Here is a 21,432-nt window from a genome sequence, read left to right as displayed (position 1 = left end):
GCCTGAAGGAGTGCTGGGTGGGTGTTGGGGTGGGAAGAGAGGATGAAACCAGGGAGGAGGGGAGGGGGAAGGCAAGAGGGAGGCAGAGAGAGCAGGAGGGAGGGGGAGGCAGAGTGGAGAGGGGAGAGGAAGGAATAGAGGGAGGCTGAGGCAAGGACAGAGGGAGGGCGGGAAGGAGTGACAAAGAGTTGGCCCAGGAAAGGAGAGGAAGGGGAGGGAAAGAGAAGGAAAGACTAATAAAATGAACAAAGAGGGGAGAACAGAGCCAACACCCAACACTCTGCTCCCAGCTTCACTTGAAGCCTCTTTTACATGTTCTAGCTCCTTTCCTAGATGGGGAGACTGAGGCCTGCCAGGTGGAATCGCAGGCTGGCGGTGGCTCAGCTGGGAAGTGCTGGCCCTGGGATCCCCTTCTAGGGACTCTGGCCCCAGAGCCTTGCCCCGAAAGGGGGAGGAAGGGAGAGAGCCAGGGGGAGCTGGGCCAGGGTGCTCACCTTGAGAAGAACTGAGACACACTCGGAGGGGCCGATGTGGTGACGCCTGGAGGGAAAAGAAAAATTGGAAGGGCTTTAGCTGTCAGAGTGATGATCCACAGAAGCTGGGCCTTCAGATGCTGGCCCGAGTGGGAAGAAACGTAGAGAATTGCTGTCAGGGACTTTCTTAATCACAAAAGCTCCTCCAAGGCACATCTTAGCACTTTCCTTCTTGAAAACCCTTTTTGGGGAGTTCTGTCTCCAGGTACTGATTGAAGGACCACATGGAAGGAGTCTACTATAGCATCTTGAAACATCAAAGTAGATGTGCCACCCCTTGCACAGATGGGGACACTGAGGCCAAAGGGACAGAAACAGTAGGCTGGAGCAAGCTCATATAACGAGAGAGCAGCCCCGTTGGGACCTGAACCAGGGTTCCTGCCTCCCAGGCTGGTGCCATTTCCACTCCTGGATGGAGAACTGCTCCCTTCCCTGCCTCAAAGGCAATCCCAAGAACCCAGGAACGGCAGACACCATTGGGTTTGGATTATCCTATGTCCATTTCCCTTCTGATGACATCACCTCAATGTTCCTCCTCTCTCTCCCCAGTTTTGGTCCATGGGGTGCAGGTGGTGCTGGCCCCAGCACCTAGGGGGAGACACATCTTGGCTCATCTCCTGGGCTCCAGCTAGGGTTGGAGCAGAAGGCAGAATGGGCCTGCACTCCTGATTCAAGTGTCTCCCTGGGCACACTCATCCATCAGGGGAGACAATGATGAAAGAGGCAACAAACAGGTGATAGAATTAAACTGGGAGAGAGATTTTCAAGAAGCTAATTTTACAAATGGGCAGTCCCCTGGAGATTGTGCTAAGTCCTCTTTAACAGTGCAATCAATGTCCCCCCTGTGGAGCCCTGGCAGATACTAGAGAACATGTCTCCTGACTGCACCAACCTGCTGATTCACACTGCCTGGGCAGTGCCTAGGTGGCACTGGGGTATGTGGCTGGGGGGGTGGTGTCCCTGTGCCTCCTAAGAAATGCTCCAAGGTCTCAGGAGCTCTGAGCCTCCGTCAGCTCCGGAGCTGGAGGCTCAGAATGCCAACTTGCAATTCCAATTCCATTACTCAGCAGCAATGAGACTTTGGGCACTTGCCTAGAGTCTCTGGACCTCAGTGTTCCCTCCTGTGAAATGGGTGGGGGGGATTGATCTCTCAAGAATGCGTGCCAGTTAAATGAGAAGATGATGATGTCATCTTCATTTACCCAGTGCTTATTACATGCCAAGCTCTCTTCTATTACCTGGATTAGTTACTATTAATCCTCATAATCACCCCACGAGGAGTGGGTTCTATTCACATCTCCAGGTTACAGATGAAGAGCTGCAGGCACAGAGTTTAAGTAACTCACCCAAGGCCAGAGGGGTCATAAGGGGCAGATCTGTGATCCGAACTCAGGTGGCCTGGCTGCAGAGGCTTTCCTGGCAACCAGGGCACTGCAGCCCACCATGGCACTCATGGTAACAACAGTAACTAGCATCCACGTAGGCGCTCACTACGTGCCAGGCCCTGTGCTAACTGCTCATATGCATGACCTCACAGTCCCCACAACCAGGCAGGCCGTGTCATCGTCCCTATAGTACAGATGAAGAAACTGCAGAAGGCTAAGGGCCCCTGCTCAAGTCACACGGCCTGTGGGCACTGGAATTGGAACTTGGCCCCCAGGGCCCTGTGTGTCCCGAGTCCGTTCCCTGAACCACCTCCCTGGCTGAGTCAAATTCTGTTGGAGTCCCAAACCCCTGGGTCAAGGGTGGGAGTCCCAAAGCCCATTCAGGGAGCAACAGCTAGGGCCAGACAATAAAGCCGAATGGACGATAGCAGCACGTATTGCCCAGAGTAGGAAGGATTTGGGGGAGACCTTGGTTCCAGCTATAGATGTGAGAATGTGCTGTGTGGGGTGTGTGCAGGCTCGTGTGTGTGTATGTGTGCGTGTGTGTTGAACAGCAGTGTGAAAATACATTTCTTACAATGTGTCCAGAACAGCCATGGTCTAATGCCAAGGAGAGCCCCTGGCACGCAGTAGGTGCTCACTCAACGCTGGCTCCCCTAGTTGGGTCTGCTGCCGCCGGCAGGACCTCCCAGCCTCCCATCCTTATCCTCCCCCAGGACTGGAGAGCGAGCTGTCTCATTCTGAAGCAGCCAGTGTCATTATTGGTAAAAAGCCCATGATCTGAGCGTGTTGAGTAATACATAAGTTACTGAATTAAACATTTTGAATATGTTTTTCTTAAATAAATATGTAAATATTCATAAAAATCGCAGCTTATGGAAACATTCCTATGGGCTCGGATTAACTGTAAATGTGAAGCGTCTTTCTGCCCCAGCCTCCACGCCGTGATTTGCATGTTTGCCGCACTCCAGCCTCCTCTGCGCTGAATTGCTGAACAACCCGCCTTCCCCAGGTGGGCAGGTCTCCCTCTCCTGCTGTGCGAACCTACAAGTCTCTCCCCTTCCCGCCCCAGCAAACCCTCCGGACGACTGTGCAAGTGAGAGATGGGTCTTCAGTAAAAGCTGTGCCTTCTGCAGACTGTAGGACTTTTGAAAAACACAGGCTCTGATCTTTTTGGACTGGTATCGTATTTAACTTTTCATCCCAGAGACCTGGGGGCATGAAAACCTGGAAAATGAGTACATATTATACGGAATGATCCTCTACCTGCCTCCCTCCTTTCTGCCTTTTTTCCCAGGTGGGGATGGTGTACATCTCATTGGGATCCCTGATGGCCTGTGACAAGTGGGGCTCTCAAGCTGCTTCCCTTTTTCAGGGGGCCTGGGTGAGATCATGTCAAGGACGGCGATGCTCAGTGCTTTGGGCGCAGGGGTGGGGCAGGGGCTTGCTGGGAGTGCAGAGCTTCTCTCTCCATCTGGTTACTCTTGCTGTGGCCTAAGGCTAATGTCCTTGGAGGTCACAAGGACCAGGAGGCCTGCTTGCAGTTGTAGGCACACATCACCTGCATATTTGGAAGTGGGCCTGACAGGGCGGTCTGTGGGCAATGCCAGCCCTAATGTGACTTCGCTATTCAAGTCGCAGGCAACAACGGTTCTCAGGGTAGCCCAGAATGCCTTTCGGTGACCCCTCAGAGGCCCACTTCACCTCTTTCAGATGCCACTGTATCTTTAAAAATATATATATATTTAAGAAGCTTTTGCACAGCAAAGGATACAGTCAACAAAACTCAAAGACAACCTACAGAATGGGAGAAGATATTTGCAAATGACATATCAGATAAAGGGCTAGTTTCCAAGATCTATAAAGAACTTATTAAACTCAACACCAAAGAAACAAACAATCCAATCATGAAATGGGCAAAAGACATGAACAGAAATCTCACAGAGGAAGACATAGACATGGCCAACATGCATATGAGAAAATGCTCTGCATCACTTGCCATCAGGGAAATACAAATCAAAACTACAATGAGATACCACCTCACACCAGTGAGAATGGGGAAAATTAACAAGGCAGGAAACAACAAATGTTGGAGAGGATGCGGAGAAAAGGGAACCCTCTTACACTGTTGGTGGGAATGTGAACTGGTGCAGCCACTCTGGAAAACTGTGTGGAGGTTCCTCAAACAGTTAAAAATATACCTGCCCTACGACCCAGCAATTGCACTGTTGGGGATTTACCCCAAAGATACAAATGCAATGAAACGCCGGGACACCTGCACCCCGATGTTTCTAGCAGCAATGGCCACGATAGCCAAACTGTGGAAGGAGCCTCGGTGTCCAACGAAAGATGAATGGATAAAGAAGATGTGGTTTATGTATACAATGGAATATTACTCAGCTATTAGAAATGACAAATACCCACCATTTGCTTCAACGTGGATGGAACTGGAGGGTATTATGCTGAGTGAAGTAAGTCAGTCGGAGAGGACAAACATTATATGTTCTCATTCATTTGGGGAATATAAATAATAGTGAAAGGGAAAAGAAGGGAAGGGGGAAGAAATGTGTGGGAAATATCAGAAAGGGAGACAGAACGTAAAGACTCCTAACTCTGGGAAACGAACTAGGGGTGGTGGAAGGGGAGGAGGGCGGGGGGTGGGAGTGAATGGGTGACGGGCACTGGGGGTTATTCTGTATGTTAGTAAATTGAACACCAATAAAAAAATAAAAAAATAAAAAAAAATTTATTTATTCATGAGAGAGAAAGAAGCAGAGACGCAGGCAGAGAGAGAAGCAGGCTCCATGCAGGGAGTCCAACATGGGACTCGATCCTGGGACTCCAAGATCACACCCTGGGCCAAAGGCAGGCATCCAACTGCTGAGCCACCCAGGCGTCCCAATGTCATTGTATCTGACCACTTTCTCTGGATGGAAGTCAGAGCAAGACAGACCCACTGAGGGTGGAGATACGGGAGGCCAGACCATCAAGCTCTCCGTGCAGCCCAGGAACCATCCTGCCCACAGCTCTGGCAGTGCCACTGCATGCAGGCACGATGCTCTAGACAGCAGCATGACGATGGTACCGTAACCTGCCAGAGGGGAAGACAGTGGGTGGACTGTGGCCACGAGTCCCTGTCTGATGCTAAAGTGTTACAGAGTCTGGCAGTGGGAGCAGCAGGCGTACAAGCATGCTGGCAATCTAGGGGGAGGTCATACTTCTCACGGTCACCCCAGCACCAACATGGGGCCATCGGCACAAGGGGCAGGTGACCTCAGACTCCACTCATCAAGTGAGCTCCCAGCATTTTCAGGGTGCTGGAAACACTACATACAGAAGCAGCAGCCACCCACACTCACACTGGTGGGATCTGGAGCCTGCTAGATGGAGATGGACTTACGTTGATCACAGCTGCTTGTTTTCAACCTTGTTAGTGCCACTGAACTTGCCACGAGGGAAAAGGTTGAGGTCAATGGAGGCATCATTTGTATCCATGTTGCTAGAGGTGAAAGCAGCCCTAGTGACCCGACCTGATGTAGCCAATCCTTCGAGCCTCACCACGTGTCTTGAGGATGCTGCTGGCACATAAAATGGGACAGCTAACTCTCAAGGGGATGGTGCTGGGGAGACAGAGAACCTCCTCCTCTTATTTCTGAATTTCAAACCCTAAGTCTTCTCTTCCTCCCCAGCTTCCTATGGATAAAAGGAGAAGGATTAGCTAAATAGATGGCCAAAGCCTCTGAAATGAGCTCATTCATTCATTCATTCACTCACTCACTCACTCATTGCCTACCTGCACCAGGCAGGTACCAGGAACTGGGTTCTAACGGTGAGCTAAAGCAGTCAGGAACCTCCTGTTTAATGGGGAAGGTGGACAGCAAACAGAGAATTATGCAAATAAGCACCTAATTACAAGTTGGAAAGGAAGAACATAGAGGGTACAGAGCAGTGTATCCTGCACAGGACTCTGGGGATCCTCTGAAAATGCAAACTCCTGGCCTGCAGGTCAAGAAAGCTCCCAGGTGAAGACAGTAGGGAGGTTCCTCAAAAAGTCACAAATAGAGCTGCCCTATGACCCAGCAACTGCACTAGTAGGTATTGATCCCAAGGACACAAACACAGCAATTCAAAGGGGCACCAGCACCCCAGTGTTCATAGCAGCAATGTCCACAATAGTCAAACTATGGAAAGAGCCCAGATGTCTATCAATAAATGAATGGGTAAAGAAGAGATGGTGTGTACACACACACACACACACACACACACACACACACACACCACACACTGGAATATTACTCAGCCATCAAAAAGAATAAAATCTTGCCATTTGCAATGATGCGGATGGAGTGAGAGGGTATTATGCTCAGTGAAATAAGTCAGTCAGAGAATGACAAACACCATATAATTTCACTCCTGTGTGGAATTTAAGAAATAAAACAGATGAACATAAAGGAACGGAAGGAAAAATAAAGTAAGATGAGAACAGATAGGGAGGCAAACCATAAGAGACTCTTAACTCTAGGAAACACACTGAGGGTTGCTGGAGGGGATGTGGGTAGGGGGATGAGGTTGACTGGGTGGTGGGCATTAAGGAGAGTACTTGATGTAATGAGCACTGGGTGTTACATTCAACCGATGAATCACTAAACTCTATCCCTGAAACTAATGCTACCCTATATGTCAATGAACTTGAATTTAAATAACATCTTCAAAGCAAAAAAAAGTGTCCAGGTGATGCTGACATGCCAGGCCACGAAACCACACTTCTAAGTGGTGAGAGTTTGGACCATGGGCTAATAAAGAACTGCAAATCATTAAAAAGCATCACAATTCCAGGTTCATAAAAATAAGTCTCCATTCTAGAAGTCCGAAACTCAAATGCATAATGGGCCTAGAACACAATATAAATGAGCAAGGCATGAGATCCAATTTTTAAAATAAGGCAACTAAAGCTAGGTCTATGTGTGTGAATGCACACTTGTGTAACTGTGTGAAGGAACTTGTGCAAGGGTATGCATACTTTGTTCATTCATTTGTGCATGCATGCACCTGCTGTGGGCCAGATCTACAACCCAAATCTCTCTAATCTGTCCACTTAACGTTCTTTCCCAAAAAAGCACACGGGCTTAATTCAATCTTGCTGCTGCTGCTGCTGCAGGATGACCATGTGACCTTGTGCCTGTCCCTTCCTCTCTCTAAGCCTTGGTTTCCACATCCACAAGTTGGGGCAATATCTCACACCCACAGGGCTGCTACCAGCCTTGCAAGAGGCAGGGACCCGTCAAGTGGTAAGAGCTCACATGCAGGAGCTGTTATTAGCTTTCCATTCTCCCGGGGCCCTTGCGTAAGCCACTTAAATCCGTGAGCCCAATTTGAATGTTCACACTTTTTTACCTCTCACTGGGAGGATTAAGAAGCTAATGATTCTGAAAGCAGCAGCCACTATTATGCTGCCTAATTGGACCCCAGGGGCCCACTTCTAAGTGATCCCCATGAGATGAGACGATTTCTAGTGCAAGATGTCTTGAGGAAGGTCTTTGCTACGAAAGGTGCATGTCTATAAACTGAATCAGCTCACGTTCTCTGTATGGGTGGTTTAAAGGGTTCCTGGGCCAGGGACAGTGACAGCAGGAGAGAGCACTGTATTAGGAGTCCAGAAGAGCTAACCCCAGTTTCAGCTCTGGTTGAGTGGCTATGTGACAGGGAACAAGGCATCTGTCCCTTATAGGGGTGTTCCTAGGACTGAACGGAACAAGGCCACCATATCTCAGAGTATGGGGTTCGAGAGGGCACATAAATACAGGCTCTTCTATTTAAATCATCACCGATTTATTTGAATGCATGTTAGAATCATGGTAAGACTATCAAAGGCATAACTTCATTTCTGGATTGGTGTTAAGTCATTTTGAAATGAATTAATTGAAATGGGATTGTTTCAAAGAAAAATCAGAAAGGGGGATCCCCGGGTGGCTCAGCGGTTTAGGGCCTGCCTTCAGCCCAGGGCGTGATCCTGGAGTCCTGGGATCGAGTCCCACACCGGGCTCCCTGCATGGAGCCTGCTTCTCCCTCTGCCTGTGTCTCTGCCTCTCTTTCTCTCTCTCTCTGTCTCTCATAAATAAATAAATCTTAAAAAAAAAAAAGAAAAATCAGTAAGCACGCAACAGGAGAGGTGATATCAACATAGAGCAGAGAGTGGCTGGAGAAGGTGGGAATCTGAGAGACATTGCCAGAGGCGAGAGCTCCTTACACAGGGAAGGCATTCGATAATTAATAATAGTGCCCTCTCACATAAACAGGGGACTGGTGATTTCCTTCACACCCCACCAATCCCCCCAGAGTGGGATTTCTGTTTTGTTCAGGTAGAGGTTGTTCCAGGTGCTAAAGCCCCCAAGAAGCCAGCTGGGAGAGGCTGAAGGGTGGGAGAGGCGAAGCTGATCTATACCTCCTCAGGTGAGGACTCGGGCAAAGGTCTGGGCAGCTCAGCCTGGCTGGGATGAGATGAATCAAAACCTGCCAGCTCCAGGCTGGAACCAGTGAAACAGGGACTGAAAATTAGACCCTATCGTGCCTGGAGCAGAAGAGGTGCAGGAGGTCCTAGAGAAGACAGCCCAACCTGTCCCATGGGCAGTCTCACCTCTAGCAGAAACATGTAATGAAACGACAGCCTTGGCTTCTGCAAAAGATGTCTGCATTTTTTTTTTTGTATCTGCGTTTTAAATGAAAAAGTTTTCTCTATTCAGCTTTGCTTTCTTAGTTCTATAACATTTTTTCCTCTCCTTCCAGAAGACGGGATACAATTGAAATCCAATTTTCCCTTGAATAGCAATGAATGAGAGTTAATATTTCTCAAGTGGTTCCTATAAGCCAAGTATTGTGCTAAGGACTGCAGGAGACTTACCTCTATCACCGTCCATAACAACCTAACAAGGAAGTTATTATCTGTAGTTTATAGATATGGAAATAAGGCAGGGGGAAATTAAGGAAACTTTACTAGGAATTCAAAGCCAATATCAGTCTAAAGTTATCCGTTATTCTTCAAGACCATGCTGTATTCATCTGCCCACCCATCCATCTACCCATCCATCTACACATCCATCTACTCATCCATCCATCTTCCCATCCTTGATCCATCCAACCACCCACCCACTCATTCACCCACCCACCATCCATCCTCCCATCCACATCCATTCTCCATCCATCCTCCATTCATTCACAATCCATCCTTTACCCAACCATCCATCTACCCTCCAATGATCTGCATCCTTCCTCCATCCACCCATCCATCCTGCCTCCAACCATCCATCCTCTACCTTTCCATCCATTGATCTATCTACCTATCCCCCATAAATAATTTTTAAGTATCTACCCATGAGTCATGGACAAAGCTCGATGTTATTCAGGAACAATAATTTAAATACATATATAGAAATAAAAAACTGTCCTTGTCTTGGAGGAATTCACCATCTAGAACAACTGTTCTCAATCCTGGGTACATAATAAGCTCCTCTGGAGAGCTTTAGAAAAATCCCATTGCTTGGGTCATACTTCTGACCAATTAAATCAGAATCTCTGGGGGTGGGATCTGGACATGAGCCTGAAACATTTTTTTCAACTTCCCAGGAGATTTCAGAGTGCAGCCAGGTTTAAAACCAGTGAGGAAGCCCATTCTGAAAGTGTGGTCCTTGGGCCAGCAGCAACAGTATTTCCTGGACCTTGTTAGAAACACAAATTCTTGGGCCCCAGAGCAAACCTGTACCAAATCAGCAATGCTAGGAGTAGGGCCCTGTCATCTATATGGTAACAAAACCTGAAAAGTGATTTTGATGCACAAGAGAATTTGAGAAACACGAAACTGGCACTTCGCTACTCAGAGTGGCTGGTGAACCAGAAGCATCAGCATTGCCTGGGAGCTTGTTAGAAATGCAGACTCTTAGGCTGGATCAGAACCTGCAGTTTAACAAAGTCCCCAGCTGAGTCTATGCACATTACAGAGGGAGGCACACAGAGCTAGCCCATACTTAGTGTTTTCTAAGCACTCTGCAAGGCTTTAACAAAATCATGCTAAAGCCTTTCTAACCACTGGCCCATGTGCAGGTCACTCTATCACATTCCTGCTGTACTTCCTCATAAAAATTACCAGCATCTGAAATCCCATATTTGTTTAAAAATTCAGTACCTGTCTCTTCTACCAGAACATAAGCTCTGGGAGGGGAACTAGTCTGTCTCGTTCACCATTATATTCCCACCACCTAAACCAGGTGCTGGCTCACGGCAGGCATTCTAGAACAATTCACTGAACACACATGCAGCAGACATATCGTCATTGTCCAGATGAGGACACAGGCTCAAGGAGAAGAGGAATTTGGTCAAGTGCACACAGCGAGCAAGTGGCAGAGCTGGGAAACACACGGCCTGGCTGAGCCCAAACCCTATAGGATGTGGGGTCCAGTGAGCATGGGAAGATGCAAAAAGTGCCTCTGAGAGCCGAGTGACCTGCAAAGCCGCTGAAGGCAGGGAGTAAGTGGGTCTGCTTCTCTCTCAGGTCCCCAGCGCCTCATGCACGGCAGGCGCATCAAACAACCCAGTGACCACATGGCTGCAGAAATGAAGCAATGAATGAGAAACTACCAACTCTCTGGAGGGGCTTGGGAAGTTTCACAATGAGGCAGAGGCCACACCGGATGAGGGGCAGTTTGCCAGGCAGAAAGGACGGTGAAGGGAGCCCTGTGATGCTGCCCTTCCACTTCTTAGCATCTTCCCTAGAGAAACAGGGCACATGTTCAAACAGCAGCTTGCATGACGATACCCCTGGTAGCACTGTTTGTAAGAGTAAAAAATTAGATAACTCACGTTCATCCACAGGGGATGGCTTCGTGAACTGGGGCAGAGTCACTTGTGAGTGCGTTATTCGGTTATGTAAAAAAGAGGCAAATCATTACTTAATGTGTCCTGAACGAGCAGACCAAGTTAGAGCAAATATGTCTTATGTGACAGCTCTTGTGTTTAGATTTTTTCCAGCGATACCATAATGTCTACAGTAAACATACATTTTTAGGTATATAAAAATGTACACACCTAAGTCACATGAATGCTCATTGATACAAATGTGATTGCTTACAGGAGGGTCTTAACACATGCAGAACAGGGTATAGTGGTTATTTCCAGGGAAGGGGGAGCTTGGGTAGATGCAGCCTCAATGTTGCCAGTCTTTGTATGGATCGTGTGTTTATGTGTTAGCTGGTGAGCAGACACTGGTGTGTCATGGAGAAACAGAGGAAAAGGCAGGGTACTCAGGCAGGGGGTGCAGGGTGGCCAGGGCCGGGAGGTGTGAAAGCCTTTGGGGCCGCCAGCGGGGAGCGCTCCGTCTTCTGTCCTCACTCATTGGGAGGATTTCTTCAAGGTGTCACATGCTGCTCTCGCAGGGGGGAACACAGGTAGCTGAGGTGGGCCAGGTCGGCCTTCTGAGCTGACAGCCTAGCTGGGAGCCCCGTAAACGACAGGTGAACAAGCTTGTACCTTCTGATAGGAAGTACAGTGGTGAAGAAAATAGGGCACAAGACAGTGAGGGTCGGTGTTCTGTAGGCCCAACCCTCAGCTCTGGTCCGGAATCTGACCCCTGCCCCTAGCCCTGGTCCAAGGCCCCAACACCTCTCACCTGGGTCACTCTCGTGCCTCCCTTGCTGGTCTATGGGCCTCCATTGGGTCCCCACTCCCAGTCGTTCTCATGGATGGCCCATGGGATCCTGTCAATATGCAGGTCATATGTCTCCTCCTCTGCTCCCATCTCACTCAGGGCAGGAGCCAGGGTCCTTGCAGTGGCTCTCAAGGCCGGGTGAGGTCTGAGCCTGGCCATGGTTCTGCCCTCCTCTCCCCGATGGCCCCTGACTCATCGGGCTCCAGCTGCACTAGCCTCCTTATTGCTCCTCAGGTGCTCTGGGGATGCTGCTGCCCCAGAGCCTTTGCACTTGTTGTTTCCTCTGCCCATGAGCTTATTCTTCTGCATAGACACAAACGCCCTCCCTTATGTCCTTACGGTCTTTACTCAAGCATAACCTTCCCAGGGACATCCCCACAGCCCTGCCTTCCCCTTCCCTGCTCCCTGCGCCACCCCCCAGCACATACCACTGTCTGACATGCTCTGTACTTTTTGCTTGTTCACTATTACCAGCCTCTTGCCTGCCAGCCACCTAGCTCCAGGAGGGCAGGGGCTTTTGTATGTTGACTTTCTAGGGCTTAACACAATGCTGGGCACGCAGCTGACTAAACACACCTATTGCATGAGTGAATGAACAGTTACTTTTGATGGGGTAAGACCTCTCTGGTGAGAACCGGGGGCTGAGGGATGGTCCTCCAGCTGGGGGAGACTGGTCCAGGCCAAGGGAACAGCAAGTGCTAAGGCCCCGAGGGCAGAATCACACTCCTGGGGTACAGCAAATGAAACGAGGCCGGGGCTGGGTCTACTGAGCAAACGGGATGAGGAGGAGCCGACTGTGAGAGGCTGGCAGGGACAGACGAGGCAGGTCTGGTGGCCAAGGGCAAGGCAATTAGACGTTATTCTACACTTTTTGAGAAATGCTAAGTCCTCTCCATGTTTTAATTATTTCATCCTCATAACAATTCTGAAAGCTCCCTGAAATTTCCCTTTAAGAGATGAGGCAAATAAACTCAAAAGAGGTTGGGTGACCAGGCCAGAGACGCACAGGTGGTAAGAGGCAGAGCCACGAATGCAGTGGGAGCCACCAGGGGATTTCTTGGTTTCACATTCCCTCCAGAGTCCTCCTGAATGTAGGCTCCATGGCTCATGCCTCGCCCTGGGATTTCCTTGGATCTGGCCCTTTGCAGTCACTCAAAAATGACTTTGTCACAGAAGGGCCCAGAAGGCCAGGCTGGAAGGGCAGCTGACCAATCTGGCACTAGAGGCTAGAGTTTTGGTGAAATGTTCCCTGCAGAGCCTGGGAGCTCATTGCCCATCTCAAGAGAAAGAAAAGTGTGTGTGTGTGTGTGTGTGTGTGTGTGTGTGTGTGTGTGTGTATAGCCTGACCCTGCTCTGAATTTGGGAGCAACCGCTCTTCACTCCAACACTCAGCCCCAAAGCCTTCACCTTGGCTGCCAGCTGGCTCCAGGGCAGCGGAAAGGCTGCAGACTGTTCCATGTCATCAAAAAAGGAGACAGATGGTGTGTTTGTGGATGCTACCACTGTAGGGGACAAATACTTGGGGTCTGAGGACTCTCAAGGGCTTGGTAGAAGGCGATTCTAAAGTTTAGAAGTGGGGACTCTAGAGCCAGAGCACCTGGGTGTGTCTTTAGGCTGCTTACTCAATACTTAATGCCCCTGTGCCTCTACTTACACATCTGTAAGATGGGCTCCCAGCCTATTGGGATATAGTAATTCAATGAGAAACATGATAGTGTGCTGATTAGAACACACTTCAGAGTTAGACTACCTAGATTCAAATTCTGGCTGTCACAGAACCATGTCATCTCCATCAAGCTATCTCATGATCTCTTGACCTCTTTCTGCCTTAGTTCCCTCATCTGTTAACACAAAGATTGACAACAGTGCCTACTTCTTGGGGTTGTGGGGATTCAGTGAGTTGGTCCATTCATGCCTGGCACACAGCAAGTGCCATATGTTTGCTCTGCTGGTGACAGAGGAGGAGGAGAGGTAATCTACAGTTACACTGCTTGTCACAGTGCCTGGCACAAAGTATATGCTCACAAAAATTAAGGACAAAAGGAAGTGGCCGGGACCCATCTAAGGGACAGCTGCTCCTCAGCTCCCACTAGTGGCAGCCAAGTGGGAATGTGGGCCTAGTGTCTCTAAAGCGTTTAGCATTTTAAGAGCAACTAGAAATCCAGATTTTTATGTGAATGCTCCTGATTTTTATAAGCTCATTTTTATTTAAAGTACCGTGTGTAAACCAAACAAAGGCATACATGAGGACCGGCCTTGGCTGTGAGCTGCCAGTTTGCAACCATGGTTTTACACTCACTGTGGTTATTTGATTTACAGGAGAATGGCCATGGAATAAAAAGCTTAACCGCTATACCATGCATCCACGGCGTGCCAGGCAGCAGCCAGCACCCTATGAAGCCGGTCGTGACTATGCCCCCATTTGACAGGTGAGAAAATAGAGGCTCAAAAGGTGAAACAATTTGCTGGAGGCTATCTGGCTGGGAAGAAGTGGGGCAGGGATTCAGACTGGGATCTTCCTCACCCGGCAGCCTCCACCTCCTCCTAGTTCTCTTGGCTTCGAAACGAAGCCCTAGGTTAAGCAGTGCCTCTACGCACAAAGAAGAAAATGACTGTTTTTGAACAGGGCTTAATAAACTGTCTCAAATTCTCCGAGAGCCCAGGGTGGTTTACACGGACACTCCAAAGTGTCAAGACGAACAAGGGTGTGCTCTCTAGCATGTGGTTTGGTGGGGGGGCCCGGACCCTCTTGGTGGTACTTTCAGTAGGCTTGTCTCGGCTCCATCGCCAGCGCGCAAGGGAAATGTCACTGTCCTGGTGATGGCAATAATTATTCCCGGTAGCCTGGAGTTTCAATTTGCTTAAAAGCAAATTCCTTGCGATGCTATATTTGACTAGACTACAAGTCTCTGGTTTTTTCCCGACAGTTATGTAGCATTTGTGTCCTGTGAGTTGGCATCGAACATAGACGGTGAGGGAGAGACGGCGGGGGTCCCAGGACACCAGCGGCAAATCCCAAGGCCGGCCAACTAAAGGGTTAAGCCCAATGGTTAAACATAATAGCTTAATGCCTTGTGCTAACTCCCAGCTCTCCCAGGAAGGCTGACAGATCCCAAACAGAGCAAACAATAGCTGGGATTGTTCTAGCGAAAACTAGTTCGGCTGCATCATTTGCCAGTAATTTTTTAAACAGCTTAACTCTCCTCTGCTTCCTTGACTCTAACCCAACCTGAAAGCAAAAGGCAGACGAGTTCTTGTCCCAGCCTCAGACCTTGGTAAACAAGACGCCCGCCTGGATGCTCCACGGCGGCGGGCCGGGCGCTGAGGGACAGCCCGGGAGCTGCAGCCGCGACCCTGGGGACACACCCAGGGCCGGGCCCGGGGACGCGCCCGAAACCGTCGTGCGCAGAGGTGTCCGCATTTCTGCAGCCAGCAAGGTCAGAACACCAACGAGCACACTTGCACTTGCACTTCTCATGACCACACAGAACTGTTAGCAACGCACACGCCAAAGTGTTGGTCCGGAGGCGACAGTCCCGGTGGCGGGAGGAGAAACTCATAAACTGTACTTGCGAAAGGACACGCGTCGAAGGCTGTCGGTCCCTTACTAAGTGGCGCGGGGCGAGCGGGACGGCCACCGAAACTCACGCCGGGAGGCCTACCTTCTACGTCACTCAGAGTCCGGACATCGGCGGCGGGACGGTTAAGCTTCAATTTACCCGGACGATCGCTGTTGACAGTGAGGCTGGGTGAGATCACCAGTTCTAGCATTTCCTTGTACCTGGAAGAAAACAAAGGGAAATGTAATTTATTCATTAATTATGCATGCTTACTAATGATTCCTATTTCTTTCCCTAAGAGTATAAATATTAAAGCTGATTACCTAAACCCAGCCGTCTTATAAATTCTACATAATAAAAATGCACTAAACTTTTCATCAAAGGGAAATGAGGAATTAAAATGAAGTACTTGGGCCCCTCCGGAGAATACACCCACTTGATTAAAACTTTCCCTTCCTTCATACGGTATTTTGCCATTAGAAAAAATATATTCTGGTCTCTTTGAAATGTCATCGGAATGAGCTGGAGCGAGCTAGGGAGCCTTCCCAGCAGAGGAAGGGAGAGACAGGCGGAGAGGGAGAGTTTGGGTTTCCAGAAGCAGAGGCAGAGGGAGCAAAAGGGGTTGACTGCAGTTTCGAGGGGAAAACAGACATCGTGTTACTCGGACAGACGGACAGAGGCTCCAAAAGCATCCGTAATATTTAACAGATCCCTCTTGGCGACCAGACTCCACAGCCCATCACTTTGGTCCCCACCAAGGAAGAAAACACTAGTTCCTGAATTACTTGTGACTTTGATAAAATGTTATGGGGTGCGGGGAAAGCATGGGACAAGTCTCCTGGGTCTTTCTCATTTTTTTTTTTTTATAGAAAGCTGTTCAGTCCCTGCACGATGATGATATTTATTCCTCCTAAATTCCTACCCATTGTGGTTAGGAAATGAGGTTTCTGGTTCACGTTCATCACACCGTACCTGGCGGCTTCCAAAGGGCTAAACTACGAGCAATAATGTTTGGCACTGAGTCAAGGTGTCCTCAGAGAAAGGCTAAGCACATCAGTATTGCAAGGTCATCATTGGGAGGATCTGTTCTCATTACTTCAATAAAATCCAACATACCCACCGATGGCAAAGTGGTTATAAACTCGAATTTCCTCATGGAAAGGTCATGGATTCAGATGTCAGTTTTGCCCCTCACTACCTTCAGAAAGTTACCAAACTGCTCTAAGTCAAAAGCATGCTCATCTGGACAATGGGATTTTCAAAGTACTCCCAGGAAAGGTCATGATAAGGGTGAAAATGGGTGGTATGTGTAAGGAAAGGCCTTTGTGGGCAGCGACCTAAATGCCCACGCACTCCCAGAGAAAGCATAACTACAGGCAGAATATCATACAGGAGTGAAAAAGACCAAGCTGGGCTCCACACACAGCATGACGGACAGACGGACAGAGTCCTGAGCAAAGAGGCAGAAGGGTACCCAAAATATGACATCATTTCTGTTAAGTGCAAAGCATATAAATCAATATTGTACACGGTTTAGGGATATGCACACATGCACTATACAGATAATGGTACATACGGGATGAAAAACACCAGTTTCAGAGAATGGCTAACTCGGGATGGTGGGGGAAATGCACTTTGGGAAGTGGTACTTCCAAATGGGGGAGGGGGGGCTTTAAGTGAGTTTGTAACATTTTACATTCAGGGGTTGACACAAACTGTGGCCCATCCATCTTTTCATGTGATCTGTATGCTAAGATTAGCTTTCACATTTTTCAATTAATTACTTATTTATTTTAGAGAAAGGGTGTGGGGGGCAGAGGGAGAGAGAGAATCTCAGGCATGGAGCCTGACGTAGGGCTCGATCCCACCACCCTGAGATCATGATCATCAAGTGAGCCACCCAAGCACCCTTTCACATTTTTGAATGGTTGAAAACAAATCAAAAGAAGGATAATGTTTCATGACCCGGGCAAACTTCTCTGCCCATAAGTAAAATTTTCTCAAGACATGGTCCTGCTCATTGGTTGGCTGGACTGTCTGGGGCTCCTTTCACTCTGCACCTTCTGAGTACAGTACGTGTGACAATGACCCACAAAGCTGAAAATATTTAATAATTGGCAGAAAAAGTTTGCCAACTCTTGTTTTAGTTTGTAAGCAGGGCAGTGGCATACCACTGTTATGTGGCTACCACACATCTTTGTGTGCCTGAAACACTTAATAATTAAAAAAAAATCACTTACACATCGGAAGTACTTTATATACACTTTTTAATCTGATGAGAGAATTCCACGCAACTAAGCTTCTAGTGTTTATATCTTTATGTCAGCTGGTAAACATTTGCCTGACAGGGGAAAAAGCAGCACTGTGACTTCTGGCCTCGGTCGCATTGCTTATTTATTTTGTTGAGTGGTGCTGTCATCCTGAGGAGCTCAGAGCAAGAAGGGGCTTGTGAGTTCTGATTCTGGGACAGAGTATTGCTACTAAAGCTTTTGGTATGTTCACCTTAGACTTTTGCCTAACATCCCTGAAGGCCAAGCCATCGTGGAAATCACCTTTATTTCCCCCACAACACCTGACACAGAATCTTATTCATTCTGTCATCCTATTAACATCTGCAGAAGAGTGGGAGGGGAAGAAAAGTTGGAAGGGAGAGGGGGAAGGAGAAAATCTGTAATTGAGCGATTAGCTTCTTCAAACAAAATTTTTAATTTTTAAAATTTCCCATTTATTCTCATTTTTCCACCCTATCCTAGACAGTGACTCTAATTTATTAAATATATGAATATGTCTCCTTATAAAATGAGGCTGTATTGTTTTATGTGTGACTTGTGTTTTAATTTACATGAATACTGCTGTGCATGAGATCTTGTCCTGTTTATTAGGTTTTTTCTTTCCAGTCTGCACTGTGATTTTATAATATGTACATATTGCTGAACAGTCATCTAGCTTATAGTTAGAATTCCATACTGTGTATTCACCCTATTATATTTATGTATTGCCCTAGTGATAAACGGTCAGGAAGCCTTCATCTCTCAGCTACTATAAACAATGCTGCAAGGAACATCTTCATTAAATGTATATAAAATGTATCTATATATGTGTGTTTACACACACACACACACACACAGATTCTTAAAATATATATATTTGCAAGGATGATTTCTGTCATTGGGCGTATGTGAACTGAACTTGACTGTTCCTCATAATTCCTGTGCTAATCGAGATCTCTATCAGAACTGCGTAAGTCAGGGGCACTGGGGTGGCGCAGTCAGGTAAGTGTCTGACTCTTGGTCTTGGCTCAAGTCTTGATCTCAGGGTTGTGACTTCAAGCCCTGCATTGGGCTCCATACTGGGCGTGGAGCTTACTTTAAAAAAGTATTTAAGTATTCTAGTTGTCCAGCTATCTAAGTTTTGTCAAATTGATGGGTGGAAGCAATATCATAGTTGTTTTACTTTGTATTTCTATGATTACTAGTGAGTTTGAGCACATAGTCACATAATTGTGGAACATGTGAGTTTCTGGGAACTGTTTATTTATATCTTTTATCTTTGTCCATTTTTCCTTTTTTTTTTTTTTTTGTCTTTTCTTGCTAATTTGCTGGAGTGCCTTGTAGAGTCTAGATATTAGTTCATTGCTGGGCTTAGATGCTATAAATTTCTTTTCATTTGTTTTATTTATGGTGTCTTGGAGAACAAAACATTTCTTATATATTTTCCCAGTATTTTTTCTAGGTGTGAAATTAGTTCCCTAAGCCTAGGATATTAAAATGTGTCTATATTTTAATTTGTTTATATTTCCATATTCGCTTAGAATTTTAACTTTCATGCATAAGTCTTTAATTTACCTGGAATCTTCCTTTTCATATGGTTTAGAGTTGCATTTTTCTCCAATACTGGAAAAAATAAAAATAACCCATTTTTCTTAGTATGTAGTAAACTCTTCAACTGAGTTCACCTCCCAGCTATGATGGAATAGTTTGTAATTTTGGTTCAATCTTACTAACACAATACAAAATTAAAGCTGTAAAACATTGTTTTAAGGTATCAGACTGCAACTAAGGGAGGGCTTGAGTGCCCAAGATCCCAGAGAGATGAGATATGGACTGAGTCCCATCTAACTTTTGCCACTTTTCCCCTCAAAACATCTGCCAATTTTTAAGCACAGAAGAAAAAAAAGAACAGCTTAGGGTTTTCCAACCTTATTGAGCTGGGGAGACAACAACTGGCTACTAAGGCAGCTAGAACCCAAGGAGCAAAGATCCTAGAGCTATGAGAACCACAGAGGCGTGAGTCTGACATTGCTGACAATTATAATCTTTGAGGAGTTTGGTGATACCTAAGCTGGGTGGGGTGAGAGTCAGAGAAGCCAAGCACAGGGAGGTAGCTAAGAAGACAAGAAATGAAGCAGAGCTTCTGGCAATCTCCCAGTACTAGGGAAGCGAAAATTGGTCCATCAAAGATGAGAATCCTTGGTAAACACACCAGGCTTTTAATTGAGACTCCTGAAAGGTTACTCCCTTAGAGTATGGGCAAACCAAATAGATCCTGCTTCGTCATCCAATAAATAATCCCTTATCGGACCAAAGTGACTCACATCTACTATCACCACCTGGCAGAAGAAAAGTAACTTTTCTTTTGGGGAAGGTGTTACTTTCCAGAGTTTCCACAATTTTCCATATACAATGTTTAGCACTTAATAAAACTTATCAGGCATGCAAGGAGATAAGACCAAATGATCAAAAACCAAATATGTAATAAGATTTAGATATTGGAGTTATAGACTCACCAGCTACCTGTAGAATATGATCAAGAAAAGAGACTTAAATGGAGAATACTACTAGAGAACTAGAATATTAAGAAAAAATCAAATTCTAAAACTGAAAAATACAGTAACTGAAATTCAGAGCTCAAAAGAGCAGTTGAACCACAGATTTGAGGTAGCAAAAGAAAAGATTAATGAACTGGAAGACAAGTCAGTAGACAAATCTCAGAAGGATGGTTAGAAAGTAAAATAGGTTAAAAAAAAGCATAAATGAAATATGGGACATGGAGAAAAGATCTAGCATACATGTAAAAGGGGCCACAGAAGGAGAGAAAAGAGAAAAAAAATCAGAAACAATATTTAACAAAAAACTGACAGAAAATTTTAAGACTGATAAAGACAACAAGTCAGTGCAATCAGGAAGTTCTACAAATCAGAAGAAAAATAAATACAGAGAAAAACACTCCTGGGTATATCAAAGTCAAACTGCACACGTGTGAGAATATATTATCTTAAAAGCAGCCAGATGGTGAATAAAAAACAAATTATCTTTAAAGAAGGAATAATAAGACTTCTCTGCAAGTATGATGGAAAGCAAAAAAAAAAAAAAAAAATGGAATTTCATCTGCTAACATATAATTCTATGCCTGCAAAAAACTCTTCAAAAATGAGGACAAAAATGAAACAAACCAAAATTAAGATTATTTGTCACCAGTAGACTTGCACTACAAAACAATGTTCTGGAAGTATAAAAATTTGGCAAAGTATGGAGAACAACATAAGAAGATAAATATGTAAATAAGAACTGTATAAATGAATAAGGACCTTGCATTTTCCTGGAAGTGATACGAGTACTAATTTATAGCAAACTTTAAGACGTGTAAGGATACATGCCATAATCTTTAGAGTAATTCTTAAAGAATACCAACAAGTTAATAGAGAAGAAAACTGAAAGTCCTTGATGAATCCAAAAGAAAGCAAGACAGTAGGAAAAAAACAAAGAAGAGATGGAACAGATAGAAAAAAATAATAGATTTAAACTCAAATTTATCAATAATTACATTAAATGTAAACTAATTAATGTATTCATTACATTAAATATAAACATTTAATGTCCATTTACCTTACAGAATAAATACTCTTACTAAAAGAGAAAATATTACAAGACTGGATTTAAAAACTGCATGCTTCTTACGTACAAGATATCCCTTTTAAATATAAAGACACACCAACACTCATAGCAAAAAATTGTAAAAATCCACATGATGCAAATACCAAACAAAAGAAAACTGACCTAATTTCAAATAGACATGAAAGTAAAAACCATCACTGCAGATTTAGAGGAACATACTGCAAAGATAAAAGAATGAAGATATAACAATTGGGAAGTTTGTCCTTCCCAAAACTAATTTGCATGGTATTGACTCTAAAAAGGGATAAAAGAATCTAGATCTTTGTTAGGTAATTCAAGATCTAAACTTCAAACATACCTACAGCA

At 46.0% G+C, this 21,432-nt stretch overlaps 1 protein-coding gene across 3 annotated transcripts in view; it reads right to left on the bottom strand.

The window, feature by feature from the left end:
• EYA2 (EYA transcriptional coactivator and phosphatase 2) overlaps positions 1–21,432 on the bottom strand; it is a 262,669-nt gene that overhangs the window by 165,361 nt on the left and 75,876 nt on the right. For 2 of the 3 annotated variants that reach the window (XM_049100621.1, XM_025470310.3), the window contains exons 2-3: positions 15,275–15,393; positions 495–540 (exon numbers count right to left, since the gene is read on the bottom strand). In XM_049100621.1, coding sequence (XP_048956578.1) covers positions 495–540; positions 15,275–15,383 — 155 coding nt within the window. In that variant the 5' untranslated portion in view covers positions 15,384–15,393. Of the gene's footprint in view, positions 1–494; positions 541–15,274; positions 15,394–21,432 lie in introns of those variants that run through there. The other variant, XM_025470311.3, reaches the window with a different exon arrangement.

Source organism: Canis lupus, chromosome 24 (assembly GCF_003254725.2).
Source record: "Canis lupus dingo isolate Sandy chromosome 24, ASM325472v2, whole genome shotgun sequence".
Lineage (NCBI taxonomy): Eukaryota > Metazoa > Chordata > Mammalia > Carnivora > Canidae > Canis > Canis lupus.
This window is presented reverse-complemented; position numbering and strand designations above follow the sequence as displayed.